At 43.3% G+C, this 26,301-nt stretch overlaps 1 protein-coding gene across 2 annotated transcripts in view; it reads right to left on the bottom strand.

Moving 5' to 3' along the window:
• The window catches only part of clip3 (CAP-GLY domain containing linker protein 3), a 70,814-nt gene that overhangs the window by 16,639 nt on the left and 27,874 nt on the right, over positions 1-26,301 (bottom strand). For both annotated transcript variants that reach the window (XM_048618375.1, XM_048618376.1), the window contains exons 4-13: positions 17,599-17,692; positions 15,961-16,122; positions 14,590-14,708; positions 12,628-12,864; positions 10,860-10,995; positions 9,633-9,761; positions 6,865-6,999; positions 4,547-4,670; positions 4,036-4,100; positions 3,336-3,408 (exon numbers count right to left, since the gene is read on the bottom strand). In XM_048618375.1, the coding sequence (XP_048474332.1) occupies positions 3,336-3,408; positions 4,036-4,100; positions 4,547-4,670; positions 6,865-6,999; positions 9,633-9,761; positions 10,860-10,995; positions 12,628-12,864; positions 14,590-14,708; positions 15,961-16,122; positions 17,599-17,692 (1,274 nt within the window). The remainder of the gene's footprint in view (positions 1-3,335; positions 3,409-4,035; positions 4,101-4,546; positions 4,671-6,864; positions 7,000-9,632; positions 9,762-10,859; positions 10,996-12,627; positions 12,865-14,589; positions 14,709-15,960; positions 16,123-17,598; positions 17,693-26,301) is intronic.

Below are 26,301 nucleotides of genomic sequence, written 5' to 3'. Positions count from 1 at the left end.
CTGAGAGGTGGCTTTGGGGTTCAGAAGATCATGAGGGGCACAGATAAAGTGAACAGCCAAGGTGTTTACCTCCCAGGGTATGGGAGTCCAAAACTGAAGGCAGAGCTTTAAGGTGAGAGGGGAAAGATTTAAATGGACCTGAAGGACAACTTTTTCATGCAGAGGGTGGTGTGTGTATGGAATGAGTTGCCTGAGGAAACGGTAGAGGTGGTTACAATAACAACATTTAAAAGACATTTGGACGGGTACATAGACAGGAAAGGTTTAGAGGGATACGGTCCAAATGCAAGAAAATAGGACAAGTCTTGTTTAGGAAACCTGGTCAGCATGGACAAGTTGGGCCAAAGGGTCTGTTTATATGCTGTATGACTCTAAGTTATCTCTGCATTCCCCTAACCCGGATGCAAAGACATTTAAATTGTAACTCAACTCTGTAACTTTCCATTACCCTAGGAACCTGTTGCATAAGAAACTGTTACAGAGTTGAACCTATTTGTTGTGCAATGTGGAGAAGGTCTCTTTTCCATTTCAAACAGGTAGACGAAAAGTTCTGCAACAGACATGCCCATGTTACACAGAGAAGTACTAACAATTCTGTAATTGATATTTAGGACGACCAATATTATTAAAGATTAAAGGAACTCTTTAAGAGCAAAAAAATCTAAGATGCTGTAAATCTAAAATACAACAGACGATGTTGGGAATTCTTTCCATTTTGCTTCATAGTTTCTTTGTCACGGTTTCATATTTTGATGCGTTCTTTATATCTCCAATTTTCATTTGGCCAGCGACCTTCTAGTCATTCACACCTCAACTCAACATATTTTGTTTCTTGACATTGACATCCCCTTTGGTGCTTCTATCTTTCTTTCTCCAGTTCTAAAGAAAGGTCATCAATTCAAAACTCTGACCCTGTTAGTCTTTTCACAGTGGCTGCCATACGAGTAATTCCAGCATTTTCTGTTATTATTTGATGCAATTTTTTATTTTCTGCCCATTCACCCATACAACTTACATCCAAGAAATATACAAGCAGAATTCGATAGCAAGTTCCCAGCCTCTGAGCTAACCCATCCAATGCGGCTGTAACTGGTATCTTTTGGCCTCAGCACCGCAGTGAGGCTGAAAATATAGGAGTCTCCCACTGTTGACTGGAACCAGTGACTCCTGATGAGGGAATGGGCATGAGCAAAGGTTGTTTAAGCATAAGAATAAGCCTATGTGCTGAGTAAAAGTCGCAGGAATATGTACAATTCGTAACAGCACTTCACATCCCTTTCCACACCGTGACCCTCTGGGGAGACAATAACCTAGTGGTATTAATCGCTGGACGATTAATCCAGGGAGGTAATATCAGAAAACACATGACACCAGGTTTATTTGAAATCACAAGCTTTCAGAGCCTCAGTCCTCCTTCAGGTGTTAGTGAGAGAGGTAATATCAGACACAGAATTTATAAGTAAAAGATCAAAGGTTCACACCATTGATGAGGATGTATTAAACAAATCTAAGATGCTGTTAAATCTTTAATCAGTTAGAAGGTTTTAATTGATTAATATGTAATGTAAATCCTGAATTCCTTACAATTCACGGTCCTGAGAGAACTAAAGGTTTTATCAGTGTAAAGAAGAGGTGACATTTTAGGTCAGACAATGCATGTTAGGTGTGAGACCTTGTTTAGAATCTGTGTTTTAGTTTGGAATCAGGCTGGTTTTATTTCTAAAGCAGTAATTTATAAAATGCCATATTGACTGACTGTTTATAAATTGTGTGCTTTTTAAACAAAATAGTATGTATCTGCAAATACAAATTCACCCCATAGATTCATGTGTGTGTGCATGTGCGTGCGCGACCAACACTATAGACCAGATACATTGATGACATTTTCTTCCTTTGGACTCATGGCGAGGAATCGGAGAATGGGATACAATGTTCAACTCATCGATTGCCAGTTCCCATGTGCCACAATGACCTCCTCAGAAGACAGACATGGGACATATCCGATAGGGTGCCCTTCGTCATTGAGTACTTCCCGGGCACGGAGAAACTACGCTATGTTGTTCACAGCCTTCAACACATTATCAATGATGATAAGCACCTCACCAAGATCTTCCCCCAACGCCTCCACTTCTCACCTTCAAACAACTGCCAAACCTTAAACATACGATTTTTCGCAGCAAACTACCCAGCCTTCAGGACAACATCTACCACGACACCATACAACCCTATCATGGTAACCTCTGCAAGACATGTCAGATCTTCGACATGGCTACTACCATCACACGTGGGAACACCACCCACGCGCACGGCAGATACTCATGTGACTCAGCCAACGTTGTCTATCTCATACAGTGCGGGAAAGCATGGTATATTGGCGAGACCATGCACAAACTACGACAATGGGTGAATGGACACCGTGCAACAAAATGGGGGAACACTTCAGCAGTCAAGGACATTTGGCCTCGGATCTTCAGGCAAACATTCTTCAAGGCGAACTTCGGGATAAACAACAATGCAGAGTCGCCGAGCAGAGACTGATAGCCAAATTTGGTGCCTATGAGGACGGTCTCAACTGGGATCTTGGGTTCATGGTGCACTGCGGATGACCCCACCACACCGTACACTCTCTCTCTATCGCACATGCACACACACACACACACACACACACACACACACACACACGCGAATCTATGGGGTGAATTTGTATTTGCAGATACATACTATTTTGTTCAAAAAGTACACAATTTATAAACAGTCAATATGGTGTTTTAGAAATTCCTACTTCAGAAATAAAACCAGTCTGACTCCAAACTAAAACACAAACAGATTCTAAACAAGGCCTCACATCGAACAGGCCCGGTGACCCAAAACTGGGGAAGGTTCTGAGGAAGGGTCACCAGACCTGAAACGTTAACTCTGTTTTCTCCTTCACAGATGCTGCCAGACCTGCTGAGCTTTTCCAGCAACTTTGTTTTTGTTCCAAATTAGCATGGCTGATCACAAGGAGCTCATTCCATTGGCTGTTCAAAGTGCCCCAAATTCAGATCTAAGGGGAGCGAGAACATGGCTTGGAGGAGTGAAGAGACAAGCGACGAAAGAGATTCAAAGGAGGCTGAGTTACAGGAAAGAGAAATGACTGGACGGAGCTGTTTTACCGAGTGATGTGTTCCTGTCTAACATTGAAATATTAGGCCACAAGGTCAGGAAGGAGAAAAAAAAGCAGGTGGGTAGCACTTTTCTCCACCTTGCAAAAAAAATAAGTACTTCTCTATTCTATCCCTTCTTGTTTATAAGATGGACACAGGATACTTGGCCAATACAGAACAACACATTACCTGGATATGGAACTCTCTGATGCAATGTCTTTGGGAGTCCTCACAGCTGCTAAATTTCTCTTGGGTTGAGTCACTGTGGAAACAAAAAGGTGGAGACCAAAATCAATCCAGTGCTACAACACGCACATTAGCACTGATCCAAATCTTACTGCAAGTACCTGTCACTTGTGATAAATGTTTTGAGTTTTACTCAAATACAGAACTGGGGCAATGGGTCAGTACATTTCTCTGTTATCCTGGAATTTGGGTTCCAATTCATTTCATTCCGAGCATATCAAAGCTGCTTTTCAAGTGACCATAAAGGATCTTTTATAATGTTTTGATGTGGTCCACCCAGCGTTCAGTGGTGTGACTCAAGAACGCAAAACAGTGTAGAATCCAATCCACATAACTGCCAGTCTCAAATTCTCTGCATCCTCTTTGCATGAAAATTAAGATTCATTGTGCAATCTCTTACCCATTCCTGAGGATCCCAGAGCTGTGGAACCCTTTCCCTTTCACAATCCTCAGGCTTCCTTCCCCCATTTTAACATTTGAAAGTTGCAGTGAAAGACTAGGGGACTGAGACAAACAGGATCACTCTTTCAGCAAGCCAACGCAGGAATGATGGGCCAAACGGCTGCCTTCCGAGTTGCACAATTCTCTTCTTTTAATAATAAATCAGTTTCTTTTTTACATGAGTGATGTCATCTCAACTTACTTGTTACTTGGTGAATTTTTTTGCCAATGGTCCCATCACCCGGGGGTCCTTTGGGCCCAGCAATCCTACAGCATAGAAAGAAGAAAAATATTGTTCATTTAATACACCTCCCAACAATGACACATGGGGACAAGCTGTGCTAATTTTCTGCAGTTCCCTGGTCTGTATGTTGTTGGAATGGAGCGTTGAGAGTCTTTGTTAGGTCTGCCCACAATGGACAATAAGACTTTCAGGCACTTCTCTAACTGGTCGCTAACAGACTCTACAGTGATTCACAAGGCGCTGAGCTGCATGTGATACTGTCAAGGTAGGACATCAGAAGTAGTCAGAACTGTTTTAGGTTCTGTCAGGAAGGTCTTTATGATCAGAGTCAATGAAAGCCAATCCCTCAGCTGGAAAAAGAAACAAAAATATCAAACCCTATATGTAATCAAGAGCGTCTTAAATTAGCCTGCGATCCACAGGCCCCATAAATCTCTAGACACACAAAACAATGACTGCTGAAAGTTACCTCTGCACCCTGGAAGGAGGAGCAAATACCCCGTATTTTGGAGAGCAGGTGTAGTATCGGACACCAAACACTGAGCCATCGTGCTTCCCAGTCGCCTTGTCCAGCTCAATACCGTACCAATACCCTGCGAAGGAAACAATTGACATGGTGTGAATAACCAACAGAGAACAGGCAGCAGATTACTGTCTGTCTAAAGCCCCAGAAAAAAAAAAAAATAGAACTCAGAAAAATGCTGGAAACATTCAGCGGATCAGGAGAAAGGAGGATTAATGGTTCAAGTCTCATGGCCTCTCAGCAGATGAAGTGGTTGCCAGAACTAACTGTTCTTCATCCTGGCTCCTTTGTTCTTGATACTTAAGGACAAGATTGGACATTAAACAAGACGTAAATGCCAGTCATGAAGCAATCACTATTCACTTGGCTGGCGGGTGGGGGGTGGGGGGGCGGAAGAGAGGGTAATTTCTCTGTGGATTAACTCAAGTAATCCACTATCTCTTTAATGATATCCATATCATATTAAAAATTAACTCATGCGACGTGGACATCACCAGCTAGGCCAGCATTTATTGCCCATCCTTACGTGCCCTCCAGAAAGTGATGTTGAGTTTATTCTTGTGCCAGTAGTGACCCAGCTCATTGAGGTCTTGCCCTTTGGGCAGGGATAGCTCTCTACACTGTATGAATAGCTGCCCCGCATGAAGAAAGCTGGTACCAAACTCTTTAAAGTTTTGGAGATTGCAGCACCTGCTCGGCCCATTACGAGAGGGGAACACCACTTCCTGGTCTGACCAGAGGGTCCCTTGTACTTAACAAGGTATGGTTTTCTGCATGATAACAACTAGTAACAAGTTAGTTTGATGTAATAGACAATGTAGGACATTGTGACAGACTTTGGGGATTCTTGTGGCAGCGTTCCTATCTCTCAGACAGGAAACCCAGACTCCAGTTGCTCCAGAGGTATGTAATACCATCTTGAACAGGATGATTAGAAAATATCTACAGGGACTTTGAGGAGGATCAGAGGTTAGGGCTCAGTTCTTCAAGAACCTAAGCTGTTCTGTCATCAAGACCACATGATGACACCATCATAGTTGGTGGAGCTTATGGCACTCCTCATTGTTGTCTAGAGGTCTGAAAGGGTGAACAGTTCTGAACTGAACTAGTAATCCAAAGGGAGCACTAATACCCTGGACATGTGGTTTCAACTCCACCGGTTTATAAATTTAAATTCAATTAATTAAATAAAACTTAAATAAAAAGCAAGTATCAGTTCCTGTGAACATGAACTTGTTAAAAAAAAGGCAATCGATATGTAGGATAAGAAATCTTATTTAGTGAGTGGGGTTGGTTGCCTGAATTCACATCCCAGATTCATTTAGTGATTATAGAACAGACCATTCAGTCTCTCTAGGGCTAGGATAGTCAGTACTCTATCTACTCCTTGGCAACATTCCAAGGCAACACAGTTACATGATCAAGTTTTAATTATTAATGTCTGGTAGGGACCATGATACCACAATGTAACATCATTAACTAATTCCTGGGTTAAAGGCCTTAACAGGTTTTATTCATTCACAGGACGTGGCCATCATTGGTGAGACCAATATTTGTTGCCAACCCTAATTGCCCAGAGGACAGTTAAAAGTTAGCCACATTGCCATGGGTCTGGTGTCACATGTAGGTCAGACCGGGTAAGGATGGCAGATTAGGGCCTTAGTGAATCAGACTGGTTTTTATTGAATTCAAGTTTCACCATCTGCCATGGTGGGATTCGAATGCACGTCCTCAGAATATTAGCCTGGGGCTCTGGATTGCTAGCCCAGTGACATTACCACTATAACACTGCCTCACCTCGAAGAAAGCAAGCTTGAACAGGTTGGGGCTTTACCCAATGGAGTAAGTGATAAGTTCATAAGTGATCTTATTGAAACTTATAAAGATCCTGAAGGGATTGGACACAGTGCAAGCTGATTTTTCGAACACGGGAGGTTAGAACAAGCACTCAGTTTAAGAAGAAGATGGAGATCAGGAGAAATTGTTTCTCACAAAGTCATGAGTCTGTGGAATTCTCCAACTGTGGAGGTGCTGCCACTCAATTTATTCAAGGCTGATTTTGACAGATTTCTAATCAACAAGGGAGAAAAGTATTACAGGACACGTACTGGAAAATGGAGTGACACCACATTCAGATCAATGGTCTTATTGAATGATGGAACAGGCTCAAAGGACCAGATGCCCTACTTGTGCTCCTAAGTCCTATGGTCCCATGAGTGAAAGCCCACAATTCACTCTAAATATCTCTTAATGACTTCACTCACCTGGAGCAAAATCTGTTTTACCGTAGTACCGAATTATTCCTGGTTTCTGACCCGCAACCAACACTTGGTCTCCGATCTCAATCTTCGCACCTTCTCGATCAAGGCTTCCCACAGACAGGGACTTCCTTCTCAAGGCTGAGAAGAAAGAGGGGTGGGGGGATGGTGGGGAAGACAGAGAGAGAGAGAGAGAGATGGATAAACTGGAGGGGATGGATATGTAGATACAGACCCACCATGCTGGCTATGGCCAATTATCTGTCATTCTGATGGGAGCCAAACCTTTGGAACCAGAAATCTAAGAAAAATATACCACAACAGGATATTGGCGTGTGATTGGCTGGTGAGGAGACACTTACACAGACAGCCTCTGCACATAATTACCATCATAAGTTGCTGGAATAATTGTCAGTTGGTTGAGAGGCTTAAAAATTGAGTGAGACAATGATTTTATTCAACTCCCTATCTTGACTAGGACGTAATGAATTAATTAACAGACACTAAGGAAGTTATAGTTGGGGACTTAGAAAAACTCAACGTAATCAGTATGAGATAAAGTGTGTGATATATAATAGTTCATTTTACATTTTAGATTTGAACTGGTGAATTATTTTGGCCTGTGTGTATGAGGGCTTTTAATCATTCATTTGTTAGCCTTTCTAAATCTGTTTTTTTTCTAAAACCAATGAGACTGAGATGGCTCCTGGAGTGATAATGGGAATTTGTTTGTATTGTGAGTTTTATGATCAGAGGAAGCACACATTGACAATATTAGCCTGCTTTCAGTTTAGAAGAAATAAGCTTTGTTGGCCTGGAAGAATCTCATAGATTGGACAGCTTTCTTTTGTTTCAATTTGCAGACATCCTGTCTGAGGTTAGATGTAAAAACAGTTTCTCCTAGAGAAAGGAGCTAGTTCAAAACAGGAAATAGATTTCTTCAGTGCAAGGGTTTTCATTTGAAAGTTCCATATCAGAAGTGTTTGGTTAGAACACTGAAAACTGAGAGAGTCTGAGCTCAATTGTATTAACGATCAGGGAAGACCCCAAAATAGAAAAATCTTCTAATATGTGTTATATGTAAATGAGTGGTTTATTCTACATTTTCTTTGTGAAATAAACTTCTATTCAAAACCAAATCTGCTGCATTGCATGTTTACATTTCAATGAAAGACCACCTTAGTAAATGAAAAAAAACAGAATATGATCTATCAAGCAATATTTCTGTCTGTGATCTGACTTGTCCAGCAATAACATGAGCCAGGATCACAGCAGAAGGAAAATTGGGGGTCATCCTTTTAGGACAGAGATGAAGAAAGTTTCTTTTTCCTCTCTGAGGGTTGTGCGAGTTTGGAACTGTCTGCCTCGGAGGCAGGGTCATTGCATATTTCGAACGCGGAGATAGACTGATCTCCTTGCTGAACATTAATCCAAGTTATCAGGGCTGAGATGAGAATGTGGAATTCATGACACAATCAGATCAGTCACAATCTTATTGAATGGTGGAGCAGGCTTGAGGGACAGAATGGTCTACTCCTGCTCCTAATTTGCTTGTTTGTATGCAATGGGGTTTAAATTCCCTTAATAAGTGAATGATAGCTGTAACAATTTCACACAAAGAATATTCACTCAAACATGCTGATGGATTTAAACTTAGGCATACATTAAAGGAACGTTATCACATACATCTTGCCTGTAAAGTGACAACGTTACACTACAGCACGTGAACCCTTGATAAATATCAATGCTTTATAACCACCCATAAATTCCATTATATTGTACAGGCTATGACTCCACTTCATCTCATTCAGTCATTGATCTTTTCACTAATGTTAACAAACAGCAAAATACACTGAAATGGAGTTTCTGAATGTTTGAACAGTCCACTGAATGTCGACCACTCTCTGTCCACTCATTGCAACTTTTCAATATACTTTGGTGAGCAATGAATTGGAGACTTTAAATGATGCCGGGCACTGCTGGCAAGGCCTATTTTCCTGCAACAGAATCCCACCGGCTTTCACAAACCATGGTCATGAAATGTCTAAGCCTAAGTTAATCTACAGGATAGAATAACGGACGATGTTGTTGGAACTTGGCAAAGTTCCCATTCTGGCCCAGTTATATCTCAATGAGTCACTGCACTCCCTCGAGTTCACACTCCCAATGCAGTACTGAGACTGCTGCATTGCCACAGGTGCTGTCCCTCAGCTGACTCCTTAAACTGATGCCCAAAGGTACTAACCAAGGAAACATTATTGTTCCAAACAGAAAGCCATCCTCAAGCAAAGAATGATTATGTTACCAAGTTACTATTACTTGTTGGTGATTGTTATCAATGAGGGCAACAGCCCCCACCATTGAAGGGGAGGGGAGTTCTGTGGGGTCGTGGTCAAAATTCACATAACAAAACAAGCAAAGAGAAGCAAAATACTGCAGATGCTGGAAGTCTGAAATAAATGGCAGAAAATTCTGGAGAAACTCAGCAGGTCTGGCAGCATCTATGGAGAAAGAAGAGATCAGATATCAGAGTTCTATCGTTATCTCTGCCTTTTCCCTGCATTTACTGTTTTCATAACCAAAAAAAAACAGGCTAGCTGGTCTTTTATCTCACTGCCATTCGTGGGATTCACTAGAGTACAAACTGGCTGATGTGATTAACTACATTAACAGCAGCCCGTGCATATGCAAACAGCATCGAGCTAATATACCAAGGGTGAACACCGTATAAATATTCAACAAACTGCAGGAAATTCAATTAGAGACAAAGATACCTTTCTTATCTTTCTTCATCTTCCCAGTCATTCGAGAGAAATCCATTCTGGGTGTTTTAGGTGTCGAGGTTACAGAAGATGGGGTCTGATCGAGAACTTTACTGATTTTAGACACTGGAGAAAAATAACCTGGAAAACGAAAAATAAACAAAAACACAACAGCCAGGTTAGCCCGACATTGATAGTGGGAAAAATGCTAGAGTCCATTATGAAAGATTTAATAGCCGAGCACTTGGAAAACTGTGTCCAATCCTGTCACTGTCAGCTTGGATTTATAAAAGGGAAATCATGTTGACCAATCTATTAGAATTTTTCAAGGATGTAACTAGTAGAGTTGAGAAGGGGCAGCCAGTAAATGCAGTTTATTTGGACTTTCAGAAGGCTTTCAGTACGGTCCCACAAAAAGATTTGTGAGTAAAATTAAGCACATGGGACTGGGGGATGTGTACTGACATGGATACAGAATTTACTGGCAAACAAGAAAATAAAGAGTAGGAATACACAGGTCATTTTCTGAATGGCAGGCAGTGACTAGTGGGGTACCGCAAGGATCAGTGCATGGAACCTAGCTATTCACAATATGTATTAATGACTTAGATGCAGAAACTAAATGTAATTTCTCCAAATTTGCAGATGCTACATAGCCGGGTGGAAGGGTGACCTGTGGGGAGAATGCAGAGATGCTTCAGTGTGATTTAGACAACTTGACTGAGTGAGCAAATGCATGGCAGGATGAAGTATAATGTGGATAAATGTGAGGTTATCCACTTTGGTAGCAAAAACAGGGAGGCAGACTGGGAATAGGGAGGTGCGACAAGACCTGGGCACCCTTATACACTAATCATTTGAAGTAGGCGTGCAGGTACAGCAAACTGTGAGGAAGGCAAATGGGATGTTGGCTTTCATAGCAAGAGGATTCGAATACAGGCACAGGAATATCTTGTTGCTACTGTACAGGGCTTTGGTTAGCCCTCATTTAGAGTATGGTGTGCAGTTTTGGTCTCCTTATCTCAAGCAGGATGTTCTGGCGGTGGAGGGAATGCAACGAAGATTTCCGTGACTTATTGCTGGCATGGCAAGAACAATGTATGAAAAGAGACTGGTTTGTTCAGGAATGTATTCATTGGAGTTTAGAAGAATGAGGGAGGATCTCTTAGAAACCTATAAAATCGTAACAGGACCAATCCTTCAGCTACAGGACAACCTCAGTGAACAAGTTCTTCTCACCATGTTTCGGAGGGCAAATGAAATAGCTTATCCCTCCAACGCTGCCATCATTCTTCCCTTCGGGCTCATCTAGCTCGACACCAACCCACTGTCCACTGGCAAACTCAGTGGTGCCACAGAATCGCAGCGTTCCAACCTAGAACAAGTGGAGAAACAAATCAAAGGTTTCAGTCTCCCAGGATTCACACAGTTCGAGGTGACAGAGTAACTGTAGATGACAAATTCACCTTGACCTAATCAGAAATCCTCTCCCTTTTTGAGCAAGGAAATTCTGGCATCCAACCCCCCACCCCGGAATTTGAGCATGTGACCCAGACCGCAATGTGTGGAGCAGCGATCACTAGAAGATTAAAATTCCTCCCTTGACCAAAATCCCAGATTATCCAATCACTGGACTTGAGGAACCTTGCTGTGCTCAAAATGGCTTCTGTACCTGTGATGCACAGAAAAATGATCCACAAACATCTGCGAGGTACTTCAGGATGCTTTACAGAGATGGGTCAAACTCAAGATCTTCCTACCTCTCTAAGGCTTAACCAATTCATTCATCTTAGATATTTTCTAATTAACCTGTTCCGAGATTTTATTACACACCTCTGGAGCAGGTGGGAGCTTTCTTTATTATTCATGGGATGAGGGTGTCGCTGACTAGGCCAGCATTTATTGCCCTTCCCTAATTGCCCAGAGGGCAACCATATTGCTGAGAGTCTGGAGTCACATGTAGACTAGACCAGGTAAGGATAGCAGTTTCTTTCTCTAAAGGGCATTTTTCCTGACAGTTTACAATGGATTTGTGGTCATCATTAGACTCTTAATTTCAGACTTCTTTTTTCTCTTTTTTTTTTATTGAATTCAAATTCCACCATCTGCAGTAGCTGGATTCAAACTGGGGTCCCCAGGATATTCCCTGGGTCTCTGGATTAACAGTCCAGCAATAATACCACTAGGCCATCACCTCCCCTCTTGAACATGGGGCTCCTAGGCCTGAGGTATGAACACTACCAATGCACTACATGAGACCTTCGTTCACTTTAATATACAATTACACACAGCTACTTGACCTCCTCCCTGCTCTCTGGATCATGGGCCTCAGCTCCATACCTAGGTTTCTCAGCATAAAAGCCATTCCTGGTCCATCACACTTATGAACCAGACCAGACCCCCTCAAAATACTTCAAGGATGTAGCTTAGACCCTAACATTTTCTAACCCTAACACTGCAGTTACAAATACAACCAAAGAAAGAGGAACTTAGAATAACTAACTTCATTGGAAAACTTAACAGAATATTAGATACTGTAACTATTACTAATTAAGTGTTCCAAAATAGTAACATCCCATAAACACACCCCTTGGCAAAAAGGCAAATTTAGACACAGATTCTCACACTTAGTTCTCCAATCCAGAAGGAAAAAAATTCAAGAGAAAATTCAGAGAGAATAGCAGCCAGGAGACATTCACTGAAGCTTCCAACTCTGTCAATAACTTCTGATGCTACAGAAAAAACCAAAACCCAGAAACTCTGATCTGAGAGAGCTGACCACCCCCATTCAGGCTGCATTAAAAAAAACCCAAGGCCTTCCAGACAGTTTACGTTACCCCAGACTGCTCTCCACCTTGGCCTTACAACCACTCTTCAAAAAAAAAAAGACCAGGACAAATTAAACTTTAAAGGCCACTGCATCATCACAGGACTCCCAACCTGGAAGGTCAACATTAGACAACTGTTGTTACAAGGAGTGTCAGCCCACTACAAAATACCTCATTACCTTATCTGTATCTACGACAACTCGGTCCCCTAGTTTGAGACCCAGTGAAGTGAGCATCAAGTTGCCTGGGATGTTGTCATAGTTTGGCAAGGTGACCTTGGGAAGGTTACAGCTCAGAGGTACCGCATCGAGCAGCAGCTGCTTCAGTTCCTTAGCAACCATTGCCGCCTCAGCTTTGTCCAGCGTCATGTCCATAGGATCTGGGACCACATCCGCGGGAACTTGTCCTTTCCGATTCTGTTCGGTGAGAAAAGAACGAGAAGTCTAAACAGTCAGAACAATAGAGAGGCAGCAGTGCAGTCCTTACCATTGGGACGGCAAGGATTGGAGAAGCAGCCCAAACAAAAACACTAAAACAGTGTAATACTGAGCCAAGGAGCACATTTTTCACATTCATAGGATGTGGACATTGTTGGCTAGGTTAACCTTTACTTCCATCCCCCTAATCGAGAAGGTGGTAGTGATGAAGCACAGGTACACTCAGAGCTACCCCTTCCCCTGTAAGCCATTTGCGGGGTAGTTAAGAGTTAACCACATTGCTGTAGGTCTGGCACCACACATAGGCCAGACTGAGTAAGGTTGGCAGATTTCCTGGCCTGAAGAAAACTAAAGAACCAGATAGGCTTTTAATGACAGTCTGATAATTTTAGTGATGGGATTTCATCCAAGATTTACTGATTAGAATCACAGAATCCCTACAGTGTGGAAAGCAGGCCAGACCCAGACCCAGACCCACCCCTTACCCCATGCCTGTAACCCTCCACTTACCTTTGGCTAACCCACCTAACTTGCTCATCCCTGGTCAGTACGGGGTAATTTAGCACGGCCTATCCACCTAGCACATCTTTTGGACTGTGGGAGGAAACCGGAGCACCCAGAGGAAACCCACACAGTCACGGGGAGAATGCGCAAACTCCACACAGACTGTTGCCCAAGGGTGGAATCGAACTCAGGACCCTGGTACAGTGAGGCAGCAGTTCTAACCACTGAGCCACCGTGCCACCCCAATTCATTGGGTTTGAATTCCTCCAACAGACATAGTGGGATTTGAACTTGTGTTTGTCAGGACACTAACTGTGCTTTACTAGCCCAGCAACACTGCACTATGCTACAGTTCCTGATTGTTTCAAGCTGCTTTTACATTGGATTTGCCGAGTGTGACCAGTCAAGGTTCTGTACATGAAGTAGGTTCACCCCGACCCCACATCTTGTCCGAGGCTATGAGCCTCATGAACTCGGTCATCAACAGTATGTGCGAGCAGACTGCAGGGGAGGCTTTCCATCTGACCCATGTCAACCAGTGCAGCACCATCATCTCCCAAGAGATCTAAACCACCGTGCGCCTGCTGCTGCCTGGGAAGCTGGGCAAACATGCCATGTCCAAGGGCACAAAGGTAATGAGCAAGTTCACCAGGTCCAAATGAAATACCATATTGTACTGAAAATACAAGCAATGGGCTTGTTGGAGCTTGGCTCTGTTCTACCTTAGCAAAACCTGCAGATTCACAGGAGATTTTGCAGACCGAGTTCTGAAAAATGATGACCGGGCTGAAACATTAACTCTGTTTCCACAGAAGCTGCCAGACCCACTGAATTTCTCCAACAATTTCTGTTTTTGCTGCAGATTTACTCCTGTACGTAGGCAGCCTCTGACCTAATGGCAACAAATCTAATATAAAAAGCCAGGGAAACAGCAGAGGGAAACAGGATTCAGGATTCCCTGGGTAAACAAAAAAATTGGATGGAGTGGAAAAAAATCCAGAATTCCCACTGCTTGACATAATCCCTCAACTGTGGGCTGTTTGGAAGCTAGATAAGAGGATCTGACAGGTATAGCCACCTGAAGAAAGGTCAGTTGGTGAAGTGCAAGATGGCAGTCCCCTGTAATTGTGTAGCCCCAGGGCCTTCAGGAAGGGAGGAATAGAGGGAATGTCAGAATTGAGCAAAGAGCTCTCCACTTACCCTGACTGCTGGATTAGCCCCATGCTCGAGGAGACACTTCACAGCTCCCAGGCACAGGTTTGAAGCTGCAATGTGCAGGGCTGTGCCATGGTTGAAGTCACTGCAGGTGGAGTTCAGCACTGTGGAAACACGGGACAGAACAGACTTTCAGCAAACAGACCCCAAGTCCAGTGATCAAACGTTGCAAAAAAATAAAAAAGACAGGAAATTGAAAGTTTCCACTTTTAGAGCACCAGTCATATCTCAAACAGCCGAGCAGCTAGCAAGGAGGCATTAAGGAAATATTGTACAACATATAACAGTCATACAGTGCGGAAACAGACCCTTCGATCCAACCAGTCCATGCTGACTATAATCCCAAACTAAACTAGTCCCACCTGCCTGCGCTTGGCCCATATCCCCCAAACATTTCTTATTCACGAACTTATCCAAACATCTTTTGTAATTGTACCTACATCCACCATTTCCTCTGGAAGTTCATTCCAAACACGAACCACTCTGCATAAAATAAAAATTCCCTCAAGTCCTTTTTAAATCGTTCTCCTCTCACCTTAAAAATATTCCCCTTAAATTTGAAAACCCCCACCCTAGGGAAAAGACACCTGCCATTCACCTTATCTATACCCCTCATGATTTTATAAGCCTCAATAAAGGTCACCCCTCAATGTCCCATGCTCTAGTGAAAAAAGTCCCAGCCTATCCAGCCTCTCCTTATAACTCAAACCCTCCATTCCCAGCAACAGCCTGGTAAATCTCTTCTGAACCTTCTCCATTTTAATAATATCCTTCCTATAACAGGGTGACCAGAACCAGAAACAGTACTAGAAGAGGTCTCACCAACGTCCTGTACAGCCTCAACATGATGTCCCAATTTCTATACTCAAGGGTCTGAGCAAGCATGATAAACACCTTCTTAACTACCCTGCCTACATGTGACACAAACTTCAAAGAACTCTGTACCTGAACGCCTAGGTCTCTCTGTTCTGCAACACAACCCAAGGCCCTATTTTTAATTGTACGACAATTATATAACTCTCAAGGAAGTGCACCAGAAACTAGGAGACAGTGTGAGGGCGTTTACTTGCTGACTGTGCTTTCAAAGAGCCAAAACAGACAAGACCACTGAATAACCTCCTTCTGCGCATTACGTTTCTGTTATTCTACAAAAACAGAGCCCTGGCACTGGATTGACAAAGAGTTGGGGCTTTCAGTTTCAAACCCCATCAGTAACGACTAAATAACCATCATCCACAGAGTTTGCCGAGGTGTTGCAGTGCCCCGTGACCAGAGAGAGGAAGATTGACCCAGAATTCCAGGCTCACAGTCTCCCGAACACTGAAGCGGTTAGATTGTTGGAAGTCCATCCACTACCTTTCGATTTGTGAGCCTTCAGGAGGATCCGAGCTATCTCTGGGACATCAAAATAAGCAGCGTAGTGAAGGGCGTTCATGTTGGTCCAGCGACTGCGGAGTCCCACGTCGGCCCCCAGGGAAATCAGCTGGTTACACAGGCGCACAGCAGCCACGGGATCCCCTTGACACAGAAACAAAGACATGTCTTACCATCAATAGGCGGCACAGTGGCTCAGTGGTTAGCACTGCTGCCTCACCCAGTGGAAGAAGATGAAATAAAATATGCTGAATGCTGATGACACATTGCTGAGGGAGTTGGAGACTGAACTTAAACCCAAGGAAGTCAAACCAACACCAACAGACACGTCTGGTTTGTTACAATCACATAGTAAACATGCAAACACAAAGAATGCCTTGTACGGAAATCTTCCCTCTAATATTTAACAAAATCTAGTGAATTAAAATGACAAAATGCAATTTCATTAACACATTGTTGTTCAAATCAAAGCATACATCATCTCAGCAGTTAGTACTACTGCCTCACAGCGCCTGGGACCCTAGTTTGATTCCTCGGGTGACTGTCTGTGTGGAGTTTGCATGTTCTCCCCGTGTCTGCGTGGGTTTCCTCTGGGTGGTCCAGTTTCCTCCCACAATCCAAAGATATGCAGGTTAGAGCGGATTGGCCATGCTAAATTGCCCATAGAGTCCAGGGATGTGCAGGCTGGATGGATTAGCCATGGGAGATGCAGGGTTACAGGGATAGGGTGAGATGGGTTGGGGGTGGTGGGGTCCGGGTGCACTGTTTTCCATAGGGTTGGTGTGGACTTGATGGGCTGGATAGCCTGTTTCCACACTGTAGGGATTCTATAATCAACAACTTGCATTTACGTAGCACCTGTAACGAAGTAAAATATCCCAAGAAACTGCACACGAGTCATCAAACAAAATGTGACATATGAGGGAGGTATCCGGGCAGTCATCAAGGTAGCTTTCAGTTGTAGGAGGAGGGGGGAAAGTGGAGGAGTTTGAGGAGGGGTTTCCAGAGTCTGGGGCCCCAGCACGGCCACCTAGTGCTGGAGAGGTTACAATTGAGGGATGCTCAAGAAGCTGCAACTGGAGGAGCACAGGGACCTCAAAGCAAGCTGAACACAAGGATAAAAATTTTAAATTCAATTAAAATTGGACTGAAAACCAATTTGGTTAGTGGACACAGAAGAAGTTGTTTGAATGAAGGTGTGAGTTAGCATACTGGCAGCAGAGTTTGGGATGGGCTGGAATTTACAAGGGAATGAAAACTGAAGCCACAGCATTTAGATTACCCTTCAGGGACTGAAACAACACTTTTCATAAAAGTAGGGCTGGTCATTTTTGGGGGGCGGGGACGGGGGGGGGTCATTGGATACACCTCAGTGCAGCGACAAACTCCTTAAGGTTGTGTCGGCTCTGTTTCATTAAGGAATTCATAACAGTGCACACACTCCACGATTTCACAGAACTATCCCTTCGCTGTATTTTTTGGGGGTGGCTGGCATTGGGCGAGTGAGCTTGTTTTTAAGCTGCAGATGTCAGGTTTGGGAACAAGAATGTTCTTGCGTTTCCCCATTTCCTTTCACAGATCTCTGTGGACCTCTGACAGCTGTACGTTCCATCTACCTACCGACCCCGTGCGCTCCTGCCTTGCACGCGTAGTGCAACAAGGTCATATCGGTCAGTCCATCCCTATCATTCACGTGGCAACCTCGCTTGAGAATCTGGATCAACAGGAAGAACAAGAGGAGACCTCAGAGTTACATAACAAACAAGAGTCCCCTTAATCACCCACTCGTGTTATGTCAATCTGCCTGACACACATTAGGAAGTTGGAAAGGTGAAAGGTCAATAACAGGGTAGCGTGCGAGAAATAAAAACTGAAGGAACTGCGGATGCTGTAAATCAGGAACAATAACAAAGCTGCTGGAAAAGCTCAGCAGGTCTGGTAGCATCTGTGAAGGAAAACACGGTTAACATTTCGGGTCCGGTGACCCTTCTCAGAACTGTGTAGTGTGCAGTAAAGATGTTTCATTATCAATTATCTAAGCTGTCAAGTCTGAGACTCCAGCGCAGTAGTGAGTGAGTGCTGCACTGTCAGAGGTGCTGGCTTTTTTTCAAGATGTCTGCCCCTCTCAAGTGGATGTGAAGAATAAAACATGGCACTCCTTCAAACAGCACAGCTCTTCCCAGTGCCCTGAGCCAATACTCGCCTCTCAATTGTCAAAAGGAGTAGGAGTAGGGAATACAGCTCTGCCCTTCAATAAGATCAGGGCTCAGCTTTGACATTAGCTCCAGATAAAACAATAATACAGCCAGCTCTATTTATGGAATCTTGCTGTGCACAATTGGCTACCGCATTTCCTACATCGCAGCAGGAACTCCACTTCAAAAGTCCTTAATTAGCTGTTAAGCGCTTTGGCATTGCCATGAGGTCATAAAATGCACAATATAAAGACAAGCCTTTCTTTCCCTCTCCAGAGCTAGAGAGGGTTCAGGAGAGACTTACCAGAATGTTGCCGGGTATGGAAGGCTCGAGTTATAAAGAAAGGCTGGATAGGCAGGGACATTTTTCACTGGAACGTAAGAGGTTGAGAGGTGACCTTATAGAGATTTATAAAATCATGACAGGTATAGATAGAGTTAATGGTAGATGCCTTTTCCCTAGGATGGGGAATTTCAAGACCAGGGACACATTTTTAAGGCAAGAGAAGAAAGATTTAAAATAGACACGAGGGCAATTTCTTTTTTAAACAGAAGACGGTTCACAAGTGGAATGAACTACCTGAGTAAGTGGTGGATGCGGGCACAGTTACAATGTTTAAAAGACACTTAGATAAGTACGTGAATAGGAAAGGTTTGGAAGGATATGGGCCAGGAGCAAACAGGTGGGACTAGTTTAGTTTGGGATTATGGTCGGCATGGACTGGTTGGTCTGAATGGTGCATTTCTGTGCTGTATGACTCTATGATGATTCACTGCCCACTGAGCAATACAAACCAGTATGGTCAGCATGTGCTGGGTCAGCACATCTCAGCTGGGACAGGAAATAGGGGAAAGCATTGATCTGATATTGAGGGGAAAATCAGCTGGAATGGTAATGAGTGATGAATCAGATCAGCAGCACAGTAGACACAACAAACACATGCTGACAATACAATTCCCCGTCAGTCTCATAAAGTGACAATGGAAATGTGGAACTCCCTCCACCAAAAAAAACTGGTGTGATGAGGGGAGTTAAATGAAAGTATCGAAACTGATGGATTTCTCTTATTTAAAAAAGGAGACTAGCATTTACAGACCAAGGCAAATAGAAGAGCTTAGAGATCAGCCACAACTCAAAGGGCTGTATGGCTACGTTCTGTTCCTAGATTTCTCCAAAAATTAGTCTGTTTGGGGGATAAAAAACCTTAAGGAAGAAATCTTGGATAGAAGAGACTGTTAAATAGTTGTCCCCCTGCCTTACTCCAGCTTTGAAGACCTGAATATTTGACTATTCCTTTTGGAATAGGTACAGTTATGATCTCAGCTTTTATCTCAGGGGCCAGCATAAAATCAATCACTAACATACAGTCACAGTTCGTTTTTACCATGTTAATACTGACTGCATGTCAGGAAAATATACTGCTCTGAAAAATCAATGTTCCCCTGAGCTTTCATCCAACAACGTTCATCCTTTCAAAGCATCCCTTGACCCCAGTAATGTCTCATAAATAGGCTCTTTCTCTCCCTCGTATAATAAAAGTTTCATTGATGGGTTCCTTTATAGGCAAGACAGAAAGAAGACAGTACTGCACAGGCTAGAGATCACGCTCCACTACAGAAATCATTCTTGATGAAACAGGCACCTCCCCGCACCCTTCAAAACAAGATGAGGCAGTTGACTCGCAATCCAGTGCACAAGGCCATTTCTTTCCAACAGGGCAGCCATTTTATGCACAGCAAGATCCCACAACAGCATTGTTAAAGAATGGATTGTTAAATTGCTCCTTTTTTGTTAGAAAGGAATGCTAGACAGGACATTGGAAGAAACCACACCCTCCCCTGCCTTTAAGCCATTGCAAAAGGAAAAGGCAAGCACAATCCCAGGCTGCAGTTAGAGCACAGTGTACAGCCCTGGGGCCCAACTTTCCTGGGGGTGAGCAGAAATTTGGATTCCGGACCGAATCAGAGTTGTGTTCCCGTTTCTGTCTCCAGGATGCCGGAGAGCAGGATTTTGGCAATTCCTGGAGCCTGGCTGCTTACTTTGCAGGAATCAGAGGGAGTAAACCTGGACTGCATCAGAACAGCAGGTGTAAAGGTGCCCCACCACTCCTACCCAAATCACAATAGGAAACATCTGGCCCTGATCGTCATTTCTTAAAAAGGACATTTCAACTTTCTCCACTGTTTCTAATTTTAACAAGGACCAGACGTTAGGGATTACAGCTATCAGGAATAACTGAACAGATAGAGTTTTTTTTCTCTTTTGAAAAGAAAAAGATTTACAGGAGACCTCATACAGGTATTCAAAACTTACAAATGTGTCAGACCAGAGTACACGTACAGAGAAATCTTTCCACTTGTGGATCAATCTGAAAGTAGGACCTTCAAGCGTACAGCAGCAACTACTAATCCAAAATGAAGCTCAGGAGAAATTTCTTTCTTCAAAGAATGGTTAGACGAGAACTTGTTACTGCAGAATGTACTTGAGGAAGAGAGCCGAGATAGAAAGAAAGAAATTAGGAGCAGGAATAGGCCATTCAACCCATCGAGCCTGCTCTGCCATTCAACATGATCATGGTTGATCATTGAGCTCAATAGCCTAACTCTGTGCACCTCCCCTCCATATCCCTTGATCCCTTTAGCCACAACAGTTATACCTACCTCCTTCTTGAAAACACAAATGTTTTGGGCTCAGCCACTTTCTGCAGTAGTGGATTCCACAGGCTCACCTCTCTGGGTGAAGAAATTTCTCCTCATCACAATCCTAAAAAGTTTATTCCTTATCCTTAACTTATGACCCCTGGTTCTGGACTCGCCCCACTATCAGGAATATCATTCCTGCATTGACTTTGCTTAGTCCTGTTAGAATTTTGTAGCTTTCTATGAGATCCCCCTTCATTCTTCTAAACTCTAGTGAACACAATCCTAATCAACTCAATCTCTCCTCATACGTCAGTCCCACCATGCCAGGAATCAATTTGTTAAACTATCACTGAACTCTCTCTATAGTAAGAACATCTTTCTTTAAATAAAGAGACCAAACAATACAAAATTCCAGGATAGGCTTCACCAATGCCCTGTATAATTGCACAAAGAGATCCTTGTTCCTGTACTTGAATCCTCTTGCTAAAGATGACCAATTTACAGTTTACTTTCTTTACTGCCTGCTGCACCTGTATGCTTACTTTCAGTGACTGATGCATGGGGACACCCAGGTCTGGTTAAACATTGCCCGCTCTCAATTTGCTGCCACTCAAATGATAATCTGCCTTCCTTTTTTTGCTGCCAAAGTGGATAAGATCACATTTATTCACATTATACTGCTTCTGGATTCAGGATCAGCTTGCCAATTGTATGCACAATTAGCTTAATGGCATGAGACAGGAACTGGTGGAGGACGGTTGCTTTTCGGACTGGAGGCCTGTAACCAGCGGTGTTCCACAGGGATCGATTCTGGGTCCTCTTTTGTTTGTCATTTATATAAACGATTTGGATGAGAATATAGAAGGCATGTTTAGTAAGTTTGTGGAAGTCACCAAAATAGGTGGCATAGTAGACAGTGAAGAATGTTTTCTAAGATCATAAATGGATCTTGATTGAATGGTTCAACGGGCTGAAAAATGGCAGATGGAGTTCAATTTGAATAAATGTGAGGTATTGCACTGTGGTACAACAAAGTTAGGACTTATACAATTGATGGTAGGGCCTAGGGTAATGTGTAGAACAGGGCGACTTAAGGATGCAGGTACATAGGTACAGGTCATCAAGGAAGAAATAGCAAGACATCTAGATAGAAACTGCCCCATTGGGCAGATGCAGCATGGGTTCATGAAAGGCAGGTCATGCTTGACTAATTTGCTGGAATTCAATGAAGACATTACAAGCGTGGTGGACAATGGAGACCCAGTAGATGTGGTGTATCTGGATTTCCAAAAGGCATTCCACAGGGTGCTGCACAAAAGGCTGCTGCATAAGACAAAGGTGCACGGCATAACGGTCAATGTATTAGCATGGATAGAGGATTGGTTAACTAACAGGAAGCAAAGAGTGGGGATAAATGAGTGCTTTTCTGGTTGGCAAACACAGTGACTAGTGGTTCACGGATCAGTGCTGGGACTGCAATTGTTTATAATTTATAAAGATGATCTAGAGTTGGGGACCACATGTAGTGTGGCAAAGTTTGCGGATGACACTAAGATGAGTGGTATAGCAAAGTGTGCAGAGGATCCTGAAAGTCTGCAGACGGGTATAGATAGTTTAAGTGAGTGAACAAAGGTCTGGCAGATGGGATTCAATGCTGATAAACGTGAAGTCATCTACTTTGGTAGGAATAAGAGTAAAAAGGACTATTACTTGAACAGTAAAAAATTGCAGTATGTTGCTGTGCAGAGGGACCTGGGTGTCCTTGTGCATGAATCACAAAAAGTTGGTTTACAGGTGCAACAGGTAATTAAGAAGGCAAATGGCATTTTGTCCTTCATTGCTACAGGATTTGAGTTCAAAAACAGGGAGATTATGCTGCAGCTGTATAGGGTGCTGGTGAGGCCACACCTGGAGTACTGTGTGCAGTTTTGGTCTCCTTATTTGAGAAAGGATGTACTAGCACTGGAGGGGGTGCAGAGGAGATTCACTCGGTTGATTCCGGAATTGAGAGGGTTGGCTAATGAGGCTGAATAGACTCAGATTATATTCATTGGAATTTAGAAGACTGAGGGGGGAACTTATAGAAACATATAGAAATTATGAAAGGAATAGATAAGATAGAAGCGGGGAGGTTGTTTCCAATGGCGGGTGAAACCACATCAAGAGGGCACAGCCTCAAAATTAGGCAGAGCAGATTTAGGACTGAATTGAGGAGGAACGTCTTCACCCAAAATGTTGTGAATCTGTGGAATTCCCTGCCCAGTGAAATCATTGAGGCTTCCTTATTGAACGTTTTTAAAGCTAAGGTAGATTTTTTTTGAATAGTAAATGAATTAAGGGTTATAGTGAGAGGGTGGGTAAGTGGAACTGAGGCCACGGAAAGATCAGCTATGATCTTATCGAATGGCGCAGCAGGCTCAAAACACCAGTCGGCCTACTCCTGCTCCTGGTTCTTATTTCTTATAATCCTTTGAAGTTTGCGCCACATATAGACAAGATGGTTAAGAAGGCACATAGCACGCTTGTCTTCATTGCTCAGTCCTCTGAGTATTGGAGTTGGGGCATCACATTGAGGCTGTACAGTACATTGTTGAGGTCTTTTCTGGAGTACTGTGTCCAGTTCTGGTTACCCTGTTATAGGAAGGATATTATTAAGCTGAAGAGGGTTCATGTGGAGTGACATGGTGGCTCAGTGGTTAGCCCTGCTGCCTCACAGCACCAGGGACCCGGGTTCGATTCCGCCCTCGGGGGACTGTCTGTGTAGAATTTGCACATTCTCCCTGCGTCTGCTTCGGATTCCTACGGGTCTTCTGGTTTCCTCCCACAGTCCAAAGATGTGCAGATTAGGTGGATTGGTCATGCTAAACTGCCCATATTGACCAGGTGTGTGCAGGCTAGATGGTTTAACCATGGGAAATGCAGGATATAGGAATAGGGTAGGTCTGGATGGGGTGTTCTTTGGAGGGTCAGTGTGGACTCAATGGGCCAAATGGTCTTCTTTCACACTGTAGGGATTCTATGATAAAGAGAAGAGATTTATCAAGCTGTTGCTGGCTGTGGAAGGTTTGAGTTATAAAGAAAGGCAGGTACTTTTATCACTACAGCATAGGAGGTTGAGGGGCAACCTTACTGAATTTTATAGAATAATGGAGGGATATAGATAGGGTTAATGGTAGTTGCCTTTCCCCGAGGATGGGGGAATGTCAAGACCGGGAGTACATTTTTAAGCGGAGAAATTTAAAAAAAGACATGAGGGAGAATTTTTTTTTATACAGAGGGTGCTTCGCATGTGGAATGAACTTCTTGAGGAAGTGGTGGATGTGGGGACAGTTACAATGTTTAAAAGACACTTGGATAAGGACATGAATAGGAAACGTTTGGAGGGGAATGGGCCAGGAGCAGGAAGATGGGACTAGTTTAGTTTGGGAACATGGTTGGCATGGACTGGTTGGACTGAAAGGTCTGTTTCCATGCATTTTGACCCATGACTCAACCTGTCCAAATCACACTGCAACATCTCTGCATCCTCCTGAAATATGACTCTTCCCCTGGCTTTGTGCCATCTGCAAATGTTGAAATATTACATTTAGTCCCTTCATCTAAGTCATTAACGTAGCTATTGTGAATAGATGGAGTCCTGGTACCTGGTACTCGTGGTACCCCACTAGTCACGACCTGCTTTTCGAAAAAGACCCATTTATTCCTGTTCTTTGTTTCCCGTCTGCCAACCAACTTTCTATCCATCTTAATACACTACCTCCAATCCCATGGGCTTTAATTTTGCTCTCGAAAGGAAGCTGAACAAATACAAGAGAGAAAAGTGAACAAAAAGAGATTCTGAGAGGCTGAAATGAAGAGATTGAGTATGGGACGTGATTCAAGCGGAATGTAAATACCAGAACAGGTAGGGTGGGCTGAATGGCCTGTTTCTCTGTTGTACATTCTCGCAATTCTGCATTAAATCTTCAGAGGTTGGGATATGTAGCAAAGGATTCTCTCCCCACTCTCATGGCAGCTGAGATCTAGGTGTTGAAGCACTGGAATGGAGCTTGCTACACACAAGCTGTGGTGTCAGAGGTGAGCGGTCTCCCAACTATACTATGTCGACACATGCTGTGCCCGATTGCAGATCCACTGACAGGAGCTTCCTTTCTCTACCATGCCACTACCCCCCATTCCCACGTGGCTATTCTTCATGTCTGCCTCTAGACACCAAGAGAAGGTGAACAGGAAATTGGGCTATGCAAGAGGAAACCTTATAGGTGAATTCTACCTCAATGCTCCCTGTAACAGGGTTGACTGAATAGTGCCTGATCAGTGGTTAACACTGGGATCTTACCGGTTCATATGGGTCAGAACTATATCGAGTAGTACATTTTTGTACTGAATCACATGGTTGCTTTACAATGACTGAATTAACTTCAATTGTCTAATCCGGTGGATTAAAGACAAATTTAAAGTGTAAATTTCATTCTAATTTAAGTTTTCATCTTTATATTACTGGTTAGGCCTCAGTTGGTGTATAGTATCCAATCCTGGACACCACGTGGTAGAATGGATGTGAGGATCTTGGCGAGAGTTTGGAAGTAATTAACTAGAATGGCATCGAATGAGGCATTTCATTAATGCTGAGAGACTGGAAAAGGTGGGGTTGTTCTCCTTAATCAGAAGTCACACACCACCAGGTTGTAGTCCAACAGGCCTATTTGGAATCACACAAGCTTTCAGAGCACTGCTCCTTCATCAGGTGCACCTGACCAAATAAACCGGACGGACTATAACCTGGTGTCATGTGACTTCCGACTTTGTCCAGCCCAGTCCAACACTGGCTCCTCCACACCTTGTTCTCCTTAGGCTGAGATACTTAAAGGGAGATTTAATATGATGATGAAGGGTATGGATGGAAAACACAGGGACAAACAGTTTGCAGTCCCAAGACAATTGGGAGCCAGAGGGACACATTTTTAAGATAAATGTCAAAAGAACCAAATGGCAGAGTTGAGATTTTGTTCTTTAGAAAGAGAGGTACTGTGATCTGTATCACAATTACCTGATAGGGAGTAGAAGCAGATTGAATAGCAACTTTCAAATAGGAGTTGAGTAAATACTTCAAAGGATTAAAAAAAGAGGAGTTTGAGGAAAGAGCGGTGCAGATTGGTACTAATTGGATGGCTTGTTCAGAAAGACTGTACAGGTAAGATGGACTGAATGGTCTTCTCTGTTCTGAGATCTTACGATTTCCAAGTCTTAGTACATGAAGATAGGAAACGAAAAGGATTCCAGTGAGAAAAAAGATGATAATTTCAAATCACTCAAGCAGAAATCTAGCACAGGCACTAAAGTCATCAAGGGCTAAGGGAATAGTTAGGATTAATTTGGGGGAATTGTTAATGATCAGCCATAATCTGTTTGAATGCCAGCAGCAGCCTTGAGGGGCCGAACAGCCTACTCCTGCTGCAGTTTCCTATAACGGGCTGAACAGCCT

Source organism: Rhincodon typus, chromosome 39 (genome assembly GCF_021869965.1).
Source record: "Rhincodon typus isolate 14 chromosome 39, sRhiTyp1.1, whole genome shotgun sequence".
Taxonomy (NCBI): domain Eukaryota; kingdom Metazoa; phylum Chordata; class Chondrichthyes; order Orectolobiformes; family Rhincodontidae; genus Rhincodon; species Rhincodon typus.
Note: the sequence above shows the minus strand (reverse complement) of the source record. Positions and strands in the feature narration are given on the sequence as shown.